Here is a 12,804-nt window from a genome sequence, read left to right as displayed (position 1 = left end):
TGATACTTATTTTGGTACAGAGGACTACGTACTGACTTTTTCAAAAAAGCTAATGAAACCTATGGGCTCTGCATCAAAATAATGAACACAGTATTTTTATTAATATATTCAAAACGAATCTAGCAAAATAAATACATCGATTGACCCAAAGTGACTTTTCTGACGACAACTTTCACAACTCCTACAAACCTGATGAAAGAGGTGACCATGTGACCGAGGTCGGCTCGGTTTTGCAATCGTGCCCTTTCAAACCCGCAGCTGATTGGATCCAGACAACGGCAAACCTCAAGCCCACCACACCTTCATCTCCACTCACCCACCCCAACCATGTAGATGGAGGACGAGCCCAGACCAGAAATGAGACAACGCAACCCTGAGCCGCCGCTGAAAACCGGGCCACAAGGAGAGGGAGGGCGGGACGGCCGAGCCGTGCCGGGATGCCGGCAGCGGGAATGACGCGACGCCCGTGCAAGGACCCTGCCATGGCTGCGTCCAGAACCGCGGCGAGGGAGAGGGTCCCGTCGCCCCCGTCAGCACACGTGCTTTGCCTGACGACGTCCTCCGACAGCGGCGAGGCTGAAAGAGAGGTGGTTAGCAGCTAGGGTTGGAGGAGGAAGGAGGTCAAAACCCAAAAAACTATTGATCGATTGCGACATGACGTTATAGACAACCTACGTGAAGGTCAAAGCTCAAAAAGTCTTATCTTTTTCCTTGAGATTATTATGGGTCCATGTGAACCCAATACAATCAGCGCCAGATTTATCGAAGGCAGATAATTCGGCAATCGAAAGTAAGAGAGATGGCATTCCTGATACAACAATATAAATGAGATAATTGATTGTATGAAGACAGAAACCGTATATGTACGTTTAAGCTAAAAAATATATACGGAGTATCATCCAAAACTTGGAGCAGTGCGCTGGTGCTGAAAGTGTACCCATCGTTGCCGGTGGTGCCATTATCTCAGAAAACTCCACCGGTGGCGTCAAAAAACAGGTTTGGTGGTGGTGATCACGCCCGCCACCAACACTACGCCACTGGTGTTTTTACCACCAGTGGCGGGTAAAATCCCCTCCGCTGCTGATCATAGGGCACCAATGGTAGGTAAAATACCCGCCACTGACGACCCCTAGACCGTCACTAGAAATTCCTTCGGCACCTTCTGAAAGGTGCGTAGAGGACACCAACACTACGCCACCAGTGGCGGTGGTGTCTCACCGCCAATGGTAATGTTTCAGTGGCGGTGGTTTTTAACCGCCACTGGTACATTTTTCTATTGAAAAAATAAATGAATTACTTAATTATTTAAATATTCATGTAGCACAGAATAGCAGCAATACAACACATAATAACAGCAATACATAAACAGTATACAACATCAAAAAATATAACAGCAGCAATATATTATAAAGTTTCACACGAATTAAACATTTAAGTCACATGCATACATACGAAGTGTTTGGAAGAATTAGCCACAAATAAAGTGTTCCACACAAAATTAACCACTTTTGGCGACAATCCCGCCGCCTTAGTAATCCCCGCTCGTTTTGAGGACCTCCTTGTTGAGGATTTTGCCGAAACAGATGCTTTGATACCAAATTGTGAGCACAGAGGGGCAGCCGAAGACTTCAAAACAACAATCTGCTCCTCAGAATATGCATTTCAACAAACACCTTGTGTGCATAGAACAAATCTGAACTGGTATATCAAATCTGCAAGCACCGAGTTCTTAAACCTACACACAAGATTAACAACTGCAAGGATAGCTTACTGGAACATCAATACCCCAATAGAATCATCCAAATATCAAGGAACACAAGTATGCCTTGCCTCAAATGTCAACTCGACCAAATAGCACCAAACTTGAGCAATATATACCAATAGCATGTAGAGATGATGAACAGCAACACATATAACAAGGGAATCACCAAATCAAGAAGAGACACAAGGATTTACGTGGAAACCCATTGCGGGGAAAAACCACGGGTGGCGGCGAGCACGGAGTTTCACTATGGAGATGAAGAGTACAAGGTGGAAGCCAACAAGGATGGGGAGGCTCCAAATACCCAACAATCTCTCACAAAGTTAGGTGAATTTGGTGGATCAAATGTCTCTCCTCAGTTCTCAAGAACAAGAAGAACAACAACTCACTGTCTATTTTCTTGCAAGGGGAGAGGCCTATAAAGAAACCTTTGCATTCAGCCCCCTCAGCTTTCTAACATATGCAAACAAGTCATACTTCGGCCGATAGCATGCCTAAGCATTGTTTTGCATAATTAACAAGCCAAAATGGCTCTCAAATGGTGAAATTAGGAATTGCACATCACAACATCTGAAGTTTCAGAACAACTGCAGAAGGGGTGATAGTAGATCAGCAAAGAACAGACAAGAAAAATTCCCACTCCCCAACTGCAGCGGCGCCAGTGTACTTAGAATTTTTTGATTCACGAGTATACACGAATGCACAGAAATTATAAAGATTAATGCCACCTCACAGGCTCACAAGTCAACAAAGATTCATCCTTGGGGACTATAGCACATCTATTGAATATTATCGTGACAGATAGAAAATGAACACACCTATCCTAACCATATAATTAATCTAGCTCACAGGAGCGCAAAAATTTCATCAAAATACATAATATTGAACAAACAGGAACACACAGATCCCATGTATATTTAAGCTAGCTCACATGAATGACGAAATGTTCATGACAACACATAAACAAAGAGGAAATAATTGGCAGGTTAATTTGAGAAAACAAGGCGAAAACCCGAAACAAACAAGAAACAAAGGAGAGAAAACTAATTACATCGATTACCACATAACACATGATTTAGGGGAGCAAGAGCTCATAATTGGTCCACTACTGGAGCATCTCACTTGATCACTCTTTGTGTGAGCAGGAGCAAAAGAATACGTAATTAACAAAAACTAATTTGGCGGTGTGGACACAACATATGATCCACCTCAGTTAACTAGCACATGATTAACAAAATCCTCTGATTTAATTTGTGAGAGGGTACTTAAGTCCTTGAAGTATGGTTGCAAGGTTCGTTTCAAATTGTCGAGGAACAAATATTTTCTAAACAAGAGATATACTAGGTACAATAGTGTGCTAGTTATCGTATTATACAAAATCACTTCTCAGTTTACAAGATTGATATCTTCTCTGTTCTAGTTTGAGGTTATAAATAACAAATATATGTATGAAATTAGCTTCGGGAAAATGATGTGACAATTATCTCGGGCAGGATTTGGAAGTTCAGAACCTTGCCCGAAACCGAAATGTTTTGACTAGATTGTGGATCTGGAGGTTGGAGCAGCTAGGAGATCTTCCACGTGGTGGCGGCGGAACGAATTCTGATGGCGGCAGCATGCTGAGGAGTTGGGGGATTGAGGCATGGCCGCCGTTGCTTCTTCGGCCGTCCCTCGACCCATCTTCGTCGGCCGCCGCGCAGTATCCCCACATGCTGAGGGCGTAGCCGTTGTGGCTTCTCTGGCCGTCTCCCAACCCATTCAGGCGCTCCATCGGGCCACCGGCCGCCGCCAGCTTATCCTTCGATCGTGTTTCTGTGGTTGGGTCTGTGTTTCGAGCCAAACCACCCAGTTAAGCAGCTGATGGTATAAATGTATAATGTCACTCAGGGCATCTCCAATGGTCCACGTAAGCAGGTACTAGTAGGATGACACATCAGCAGTGGATGAGGTGAAGAGCAATCTGAGCAAAAAGTGATGAACCGGTTGCTAGGCAGAGAAACGGGTACTTGCGCGCATACCAAGACCGAAGTATTCCGTGGGCCCGCAAACGGGTTACCTAGAAGCAAGCAGCAGGTGGGCCCGCAACAATTAATGGGATCATTTGTGGTGGATTCTGTGCTGTTCAAACCATAACTTCACATGCAATGTTTCATATGCCTGGGTCACAAAGTTGAAGCCCACACTGGATTTGAACAAATTAGTCATACATGCAACTGATCAAATAATTTTTTAATCCTTAGTACGGAGCCTAAGTAACAACGTTGGACCAATCTTTACCACGTATAAAATATTTCATCTATTCTCTTCTAGTACCGATTGAAGTATCAGCTCATTGAAGATGCCCTCGTATGGTTCATGGTATGACCTTCTCGAATTTGTTTTTTAAAGTGGACTGGATTGGATGGTTGGTTGGTCCGGCAAACCAGGCTCAGAGCTCCCCAACGGTCATATTCCCCTCGGCTCGGCTCAGACCCTCATCCGTAGTCCCATATCTGCAAAACTGCAACTCCCCTGCTTTGAGCCCCCGGTCTGCTACCGCGATCTCGTGTCGTAGCCTAACCCTAAGTTCCCTAACGCTGCTCCCACTCTTTCGCCGGCGTCCTCTCTCCAGCGCGGCGGTGCTCCTCGTCGCATTCCTTTCTTCCGATCACCCGGCGGCGAAACATTGCTCCGGCCCCCGAGACGAGGCAGAGATAGGGTTACGAGGGCAGGTGGCGCGAGTTTCCCCCGCGACCTCTCCTCCTCTCCCCCGGACCGATCCAACGACCCATCCCAGCAGCAAGGTGAGTTTCCGCGGTTCTCCTTCTCCTGCTCCGATCTGTGATGCGATTTTGCTTGCGGTGAACGTGTGGTCCAGTTCTTGTGATGGCTGTAGCCGTGTCATGGCTTCAGGTGGGGATTGTGGCACTACTGTGGTACTGTTTCTGTGAGAAATATGGGGCTATTTTTTGAACTGCAGAAATGTCGATGGTTTATTTAAAGAACCGTATGTATTCATGATTTTTTACTAAATGTGTGTGCCTTAATTTTTACTGCAGAAATCGTATTTTCTGAGCTGCACTTCACATTTGTGCCTTAATTTTTTATCAATTCGATACCTGAAAATGCTACGGAGTACAATATTCAGCACTCCCTTTCTGTGGTTTTATGAACCGTTGACAAATGACTGCAATATTGTGTTTGGTGTATGAATGTGAAAAGGCAAAGAAATGGGGAATACTTCTGAGGTTGGCACGCCCTTCCCTACAGAAGTACGTACGTAGGGATTAGCAGCTGTAGAACATCTGTACTTCTGAGGTTGACATGCACTTCCCTACATAAGTAGAGATCATCAATTGATCTGACCTGGCTCGTTATATAGGATACCGATAAAGCATAGCTGTAGTTTTGGTAATCGGAAGGGGTTATGCTTTTTACTAAGCTCATAATTGTGATGCAGGGTTTTTCGTTTGATTTTAGCAATCTTCTAGTAATTGTTTCTTTCTTGCTGCACAGTTCCTGCTCTGTTAAACTTATTGACTTTGCATAATAAGTAGTCCAACTGTCCATGAAACGAGGGGCCTTGCATTCTCATTCTACATGTCCGTTTCCTCATTTTGTTGACAACATGTTTGGCTATGTGAGCCAAAAATTCTTGGCAAGCAACATCTTAGAGCATGTTGCTATCTTTCCTTAATCATTGTGCTTTTTCATAACATTATTTCGAGCATTTTTGTAGCACAAAAAAAACTTGCCAACTGAACCTCATGAATGTAATGCTTGTTGATGTTTGTCTTCCTTTCCGCACCAGAACTCTGCCCATTTTTCCAATACTTGAAGTGGATAAACTTTGATGCCAGTATCAATGGAAAAGAAGCAAAGCTCATTGGGCACTCCTGTCCTCAGGACAAATCCCTTTGATTCCGACTCTAGATTAGCAGTTATAGAACATTTGTACTTCTGAGGTTGTGTTACGAAATCCGACGGATGCACGATCGAGGATGACACCGAGGCACGATATTTGTTAATGAGGTTCGGCCGAAGCCTACATCCCCGGGGCATGACTACGGGCGCTCCTCCCCTCATAATACCGCAACAACGGCCACCCTAGGCACCGGCAGAAGCCGCCGGCTCCCCCTGCGAGCCTATTGCTATTATGTTGTCATGGTCTCTTTGGGCTACCCCGCTGTGCCTTTATATATTAGGCCCGGGTTACACGTGTTCGTCTCCAACACCTAACCTCCGCTAATTCCAAGTCCAACTGTAACCCTACTTGTACACATATTCGACACATATCTCAACAAACTCCACCTTGGCGAATATGTCCCTCGCCACCTTGAAGCCGTCATGCACGAACCTCCGTGTACCTTGGACTTGAACATGAGCTTCACTGCTACTTCCTTGACATCACATGACTCCACCTGCAACCGTAGTCCCTTCGTTTTCATTAACAGTCAATGCTCCCGCGAAAAATAAGTTCCTCCACACTCCCGCCTTGTGTTCCTAACTTCCCGGAGTATCCGTTCAACGCCATCACACACCGATCATAAGGTCACCATACCCGACAACACCGTGTATCGTCACCTTGATAGCCTCTTCCTTGATCTATGTGAAAGTGAACAACTTAGCTGCCACATATAAGAGTTACCTGAACTCATCATCCTCGCCATCGTTGACTGTTCTCATGAAACTTGAAGGAATGTCGCCGTCGCCCTTAAGTCACCTTGAGTCAATTCACAGTTGTCTCATCCTTTTCGGATAGTCTTCTACATATCCCACGGCTATAGCACTCCGCCTCCTTCTACATCCCATCGCCTGCACTTTGCCATGTGCATCAAACATCACAGAATATACGGCCATGTGCTCTCTAAGCCTTTGACAATCCAGACTTTCCAAAAGTACTTTCATAGATTCCCCATGGCCGGCTCCTGTCCATCACCATCCCGATAGACCCAGTCACCATCTTGAACCCGGTACTCGCCAACACTACTTCAGCACCCCTGCACATATGTCAAACTATTGTCTGACCGCATATGCCCTGGTCTGTTGCTGTATCCCGTGCTTACCGCACACCTCGTCGCTATCACCGCGTCGAACATCCGCAATCTTGGCCAAGATCTACTGGGTAGCATACCCACACCATCTCAGGCCCCACTGCCCCACGTGTTGCCACGCCATAGAATTCGGACACCATCAGCCCTCATGCTCCTACGTCGTTGTCGCCGATTTCACCATCCTCTTCTGTTCCGACCGACATCCCTGTCGATCTGCCAGACTGTCGTCTGACCCCAGCCGAACTTGTCCGACTGCAACCGTGCTCCACCTTGCGTCGTGCCATCCCAACACCAAGTGTATTGCTCGACGCCTTGTAGATACATGTTCCTCACGACTTGCTCCAGGCTACTCCAAGCCACATACGCGTTCGTCTCTCGTCACCTAAAGCCACGCGCACCGCATCCAACGTACTGTCAAAGCTCCTGACAAACCAACACTGCTTGCTCTTCAAAGAAACTCCTGAAATCACTTCACCTCCGTATGCAATCACCTCTTTTCCTTCCCGCAGAACTGAACTGGAAAAATTTAGATCTGCAACGGACGACCTGATCTTTGGTTCTCGCCTGTAGCTAAACTTTCTTTGGTTGGTACCCTTGCCTTGCCTTGCCACGCTGAATCGTCTTATGGATTACCTCTCTGAGTGCCTTTCTTTCTACCCGTGTCCTACTTGGCCTGCCCTCCGCGGCTCCGCGCCGCACCGAAGCCTACATAGCCTCTGCCCTGCGCTGCAAACCCGTCGGCCGCGACACGCGCATGCACACCTGGCGCCTTTGCTCTGCCCCTGCTACACCCCGCGGAACGGAAGCCTTCCTGTCTGCCGCTCGGAGCTGACCCTGACCTCCCCTGTGCCTGCAAGCAGCTGGCCTCGTGCCTTTTTTTCTACTCGAATCCGTCATGAGTAGCAACTCACGCCACGACAGGAGACTACAGTAGTATTCTGGACAAGGCCATGCTCTCCCACGTGAGCCTTCGTGCAAACCTTTTCTTTATTTCTTTTGGAATCCGTGCCCAACTATCCAAAGCACATTACGTGCACTAATCCTTCTCCTTATCCAATTTGAAACGGAATAGGCTTGCAACAGTACCCCCACGTGGCTCCCTTCGCGTGTGATTCTTCGCATGTGCTACACCGCGCTAGCCTCTGCTGGTTGTTGTTTTTCGTCTGTAGGTACGCACAATCACAATCCTTGACTCAGACTTTTAATCCATATGCCGCAGCCTCGTCTGATGAGATAACTCTGATGTCTGTCACCTGCCGCACGACCACGTTGCCGGCACTATGTAACAGTCGCATCCTTGTACAAATTATATGCACAAGCCCGTGTTGCACCCTGGCCATGTGCATCATCGACACAACTCGTCCACCGTGCCACAATGCCGCCCTGTGCTACACCCGATCCACCGCTATACCGCGATGCATCCTGCCCCGATCTATCCGATCGCCCCCGCATCTGGTCGCCGGTTTGATCGCGAGCCGAAGCCGTCGTCTGATCCGCGACGTCTTCCCGGCCACTGTGTCGGCCCGATCACCACGCCTGGTCGATCCTTGCCAACTGCAGCCCATCGAACGGTTCAGGCCGCCTGCCTGAAGTGTTCGACTCCACCAATCGCATATCCGATCCCGCCATGCTCCACCTTGCACCGCATTGGACATTCCACGGCGCCCGTCGAGCATGATCCTCGCACCTTCCACAAGATCTTCCACATCCATCAACCTCGCTCTGATACCACTTGTTATGAAATCCGGCGGATGCACGATCAAGGATGACACCGAGGCACGATATTTGTTAATGAGGTTCGGCTGAAGCCTACATCCCGGGGCATGACTACGGGCACTCCTCCCCTCATAATACCGCAACACCGGCCACCCTAGGCACCGGCAGAAGCCGCCGGCTCCCCCTGCGAGCCCATTGCTATTATGTTGTCATGGTCTCTTTGGGCTACCCCGCGGTGCCTTTATATATTAGGCCCGGGTTACACGTGTTCGACTCCAACACCTAACCCTCCGCTAATTCCAAGTCCAACTGTAACCCTACTCGTACACATTTTCGACACATATCTCAACAGGTTGACATGCCCTCCCCTACAGAAGTTGATCTGACCTGGCTCGTTGCGTAGGATGTTGATAAAGCATAGCTGTAGTTTTGAAAATGGGAAGGGGTTATGCTTTTTACTAAGCTCATAATCGTGATGCAGGGTTTTTCGTTTGATTTTTGAAATTTCTAGTTATTGTTTCTTGATGTACAGTTCCTGCTTTGTGAAACTTATTGACTTTGCATAATAAGTAGTCCAACTTTCCATGAAATCAGGGGGGCCTTGCATTCTCATTTTACTTATATGTTTCCTCATTTTGTTGATAAAATGTTTGCCTCTGTGAGCCAAAAGTTCTTGGCAAACAACATCTTAGAGCATGGTGCTATCTTTCCTTAATCATTGTGCTTTTTCATAACATTTTATGTGTTTTTGGATGCTGATCTTTGCCTCTACCTTCATATGTTATTGCTATTTGCGAGCATTTTTGTAGCAAAAAAAAAACTTATCAAGCGAGCCTCAAGAATGTAATACTTGCTGATGTTTGTCTTTTCCTTCCCTTTTCGTACCAGACTCTGCCCATTGCTCCAACACGTTAAGTGGATAAGCTGTGATGCCAGTATCAATGGACAAGAAGCAAAACTCATTAGGCACTCCTGTCCTCAGGACAAATCCCTTTGATTCTGACTCTGACACTGACTCTGAAGTGCTGTCAAGACCATCAAGGGCACAATCTGCCCCAGCAAATTGTGCCAAATCTGTGCAAGAGTTGGAAGATAACGCTGTACGCAGAGCAGAAGAAACCTCATGCAAAGTAAATGATTGTGTCAGGGCAGCTGAAGCTATTAGGGAAGATGCTACACAAATCCTGATGACTTTGCATCAACAAGGTGAACAGATCACCCAGACTCATCGAGTAGCTGTTGACATTGAGCAGGACCTTAGTGTGGTAAGTTCTGTACCTTGTGTGATATTGGGTAACCTGAGTATATTGTACTATATAGTTATCATTCAAGAGAAAGTATACTTTAGTTTCTTCTCATGAGTACTGCTCATAAGATTGGGTCAAGTTAGAAATTTCAGATAGTTTGATCCTAATTTTAGCCATCACCTCATCAAACATAGAGATGATACCTTCATAATCCACTTATGTGATGACTTATTTTGATAATCTCTGCATCTCCTGAATGAAAGTGGTGCCAAACTTTGTATGGATTTATGTTTACCTCGACACCTTAGCTTCCTCCAGTTTACTTTGCCATGATCTGCGTGTCTCACAGTTCTGCACACCTATCCATTTATTGGGTCCTATACTCCTATTATTGTAGATGTTTTTCCTTTTGCGGATAATAATGGTTGTCTTTCTGATTCAAGGTAACTGGTTTAATTTTATTTTTTCGAGTGAACTCTACAAATGTTTTTGCTGTCTTTTTATTCCCCAGGTTATGTTGTTTTGGTATTATTTTGAAAATGAACTGAAAATTGTCCGACTTGTGGTCTTTCCAGAGTGAGAGGCTTTTGGGAAGTCTAGGGGGGCTATTTTCGAAGACATGGAGGCCAAAGAAAAATCAACAAATAAAAGGACCAATTTCACAGAGTATGGTGGTACAGATTCTGAATAATTTGGGAGACTCTTGTATTTTACCTGAACTGACTCTTGTTGGTTATGGCAGGTAATTCTTTCAAGAGTACATCATACCACATGGAAGAGAGGCAGAAGCTAGGAATTGCCTCGACACCTCCACAATCTCACAATCCTGTACGTCATTCGCCTGCAACTGCGTTGGAGAAAGTCCAGGTCTGTCTTTTCAGATCGCTAGAATTATTGAATGGATGATTGACTAATATGTTCTGACAGTTAACATGATTTTATCTTATTAGGCTGAAAAGGCAAAGCAGGATGATGCATTTTCAGACTTGAGTAACAGCTTGGGACAGCTGAAGCTCATGGCAATGGATATGGGTACAGAAATTGAAAGGTCATAGCACTTAAATATTTCTTCAGTTAGGATATAGTAGAAAGTGTCGCAGTTCACCTTACCTTTCTCTGATGTTATAAAATTAGATGGAAATCATTTCCTTGTTGCAGGCAAAATAAATCACTGGATACTTTGAGTGACGACGTCGATGAGCTGAACTTCAGGCTCAAAGGGGCAAATCAGCGGGGACGCCGGTTGCTTGGGAAGTGATACCACAAAGCAGGAGTCAGGCTGTACAAGCACTGTGATCATGTCTTCAACAGATTGTGGGTTTGTGCAGCTAGGCCTGTCCCAAAGAATTAAAGAAGCTGTTGTTTTGTATACTAGCAAATAGTCATATTCTTGTATTGTATTCTGCTGCTGTTCCTGATTTTTCAGCTCCCCGTTGATGCAGTGCAAGCACTGTCTGATTCTTGTGTTGTATGATATGCCAACTTAGGTCAGTTGATGCAGGAAATAGGAACCTCCTTTTTCAGACATGTATTGCTGCTGTAATAGTTTTTTCCTGTAACTGTGAGAGTCGTGTACCCCAAAGATTTTTTTACGGACAAGGACGGAAGGAACTTGAAAATGTAACCGTGGTTGAAGATTCATAAATACATAAAGCATAAAAGATTAAGCAAATTAATTAGTTCAGGTTCGTTCAGTAGCAGTTTCCTGTACTTTTCAGTGTTTGTGCTGTAGTGTTGTTGGAACCTTCCGTGCTTGGATTCTTGTGTGTGCCCCTTGGATACGACGCTATGCGGTGCCGTCAAAACCCACGCCGCCGTCCCTTGTGTTCATCGGCACCTCTGCGGTTGGCCTCGCGCGATCCGGCGGGCAAAACAAACACCTCTTCACAGTCTCAATTCTCTATACGGGCATGTTCCCCGTCGACGAACCCTGGCGCGTCCCCGACGGGCGGAGCGGCGCCACCGACCGTCACGACGGCCTGCAGCATCCTTTGCCCGTCGTGGCAGCGGGGCGCCGGAGCACGCTATACGACTCGTTCGAGCTCAACGCGATGGTGGGGCGGCTGAACAGGCTGTTGCAAGGGGACGGAGCGGGGCGGCGGCCGGCGGCGCCGCGCAGCCTGGCCGGGACCGGGAGCTGGCTCGCTGCGCCCAAGGTGCTCTTCAGGAAGATCAAGCGCGCGTTCCTCGGCGGGGCCCGGCCAGCAGCAGGCAGCTGATCGATCGAAGTGGATCGAGCGTTTGAAGAAACTTGAATGCCAGAGATTAATTAGCACCGGCTGGTTTGGCGTTTTTGCCTTGAGCGCTTCCGATCGGATCATCGGAGTATTTGGCCCTCTTGGAATATGTATACGTCTCGTCGTCATTACGCGCGGTGACTGCAGCAACATGGTGCTCTTCTTTGTAACTTGCGAGTGTCCATGCATCATGAATTCATGATCTGGTTCAAAACTTCAGCGTCCAACATTATACGCTCACGCAAATCTCTGTACTATGCTTTTAAATGAATATGAAGCATTTCTGGTCTTTCAAACAAAAAAAATACTCCATCCTATCTAGACAAAACTGCGACAAATAATTTGGATCGGAGGAAGTATAAACCATAGGGATAGGATGCGTTTGATTACTTATGCAACACTTGGTTCACACATGAGATGCAGGCTGAGGGTTGGTGGTGTTTTGGGCCGTATCAGAGGTTGCATCCAAGCCGCAAACTTGGTCTCTCAGCCAACGTGTGTGATATGTCTCAATCGTTCGGTTCTTTTGTGTAGCTCGTGCTCACCTGCCTCTTCCCAAAGGCAAACCACAAAGAGAGTGTGCAGGCTCACCGGGTCTTGACGTCGACTCTCTTTCCATCAAATCCAGTTTTTCTCAGGTCCGTCTTCGTAAAAATGTCACAGCTAAACTAACTTGAAAGGATCGTCTTCTCCGGAAGCTCGGGGGAGGGGAGCTTCCCCAGAGCCAGCCTTCTCAGGAAGTTCGGGGGAGAGGGGATTGTTCAAAAAGCTGTCGTCCTTGAGCTTCTGAAAATGTCACGGCTAAACTG

The 12,804-nt window shown here is 46.6% G+C and overlaps 1 protein-coding gene across 1 annotated transcript; it reads left to right on the top strand.

Moving 5' to 3' along the window:
- The first annotated feature begins 4,188 nt into the window (after window positions 1-4,188).
- On the top strand, window positions 4,189-11,434 carry LOC100837114 (SNAP25 homologous protein SNAP33). Its single transcript, XM_003558459.4, has 6 exons — window positions 4,189-4,545; window positions 9,400-9,776; window positions 10,334-10,424; window positions 10,501-10,625; window positions 10,709-10,806; window positions 10,917-11,434. The coding sequence occupies exons 2-6, from the start codon at window positions 9,441-9,443 to the stop codon at window positions 11,014-11,016; spliced, it is 750 nt and encodes a 249-aa protein (XP_003558507.1). The 5' UTR covers window positions 4,189-4,545; window positions 9,400-9,440; the 3' UTR covers window positions 11,017-11,434.
- Window positions 11,435-12,804: the final 1,370 nt, after the last annotated feature.

The sequence above is a fragment of the Brachypodium distachyon genome, chromosome 1 (genome assembly GCF_000005505.3).
Source record: "Brachypodium distachyon strain Bd21 chromosome 1, Brachypodium_distachyon_v3.0, whole genome shotgun sequence".
NCBI lineage: Eukaryota > Viridiplantae > Streptophyta > Magnoliopsida > Poales > Poaceae > Brachypodium > Brachypodium distachyon.
This window is presented reverse-complemented; position numbering and strand designations above follow the sequence as displayed.

Bases quoted from the DNA above. Each gene is read 5' to 3' on its own strand.
- LOC100837114 (XM_003558459.4), top strand. From the start codon at position 9,441: ATGCCAGTATCAATGGACAAGAAGCAAAACTCATTAGGCACTCCTGTC. The intron at 9,777-10,333 runs GTAAGTTCTGTA...TGGTCTTTCCAG, and splicing joins TTGAGCAGGACCTTAGTGTG to AGTGAGAGGCTTTTGGGAAG. The intron at 10,425-10,500 runs GTATGGTGGTAC...TGGTTATGGCAG, and splicing joins AAAAGGACCAATTTCACAGA to GTAATTCTTTCAAGAGTACA.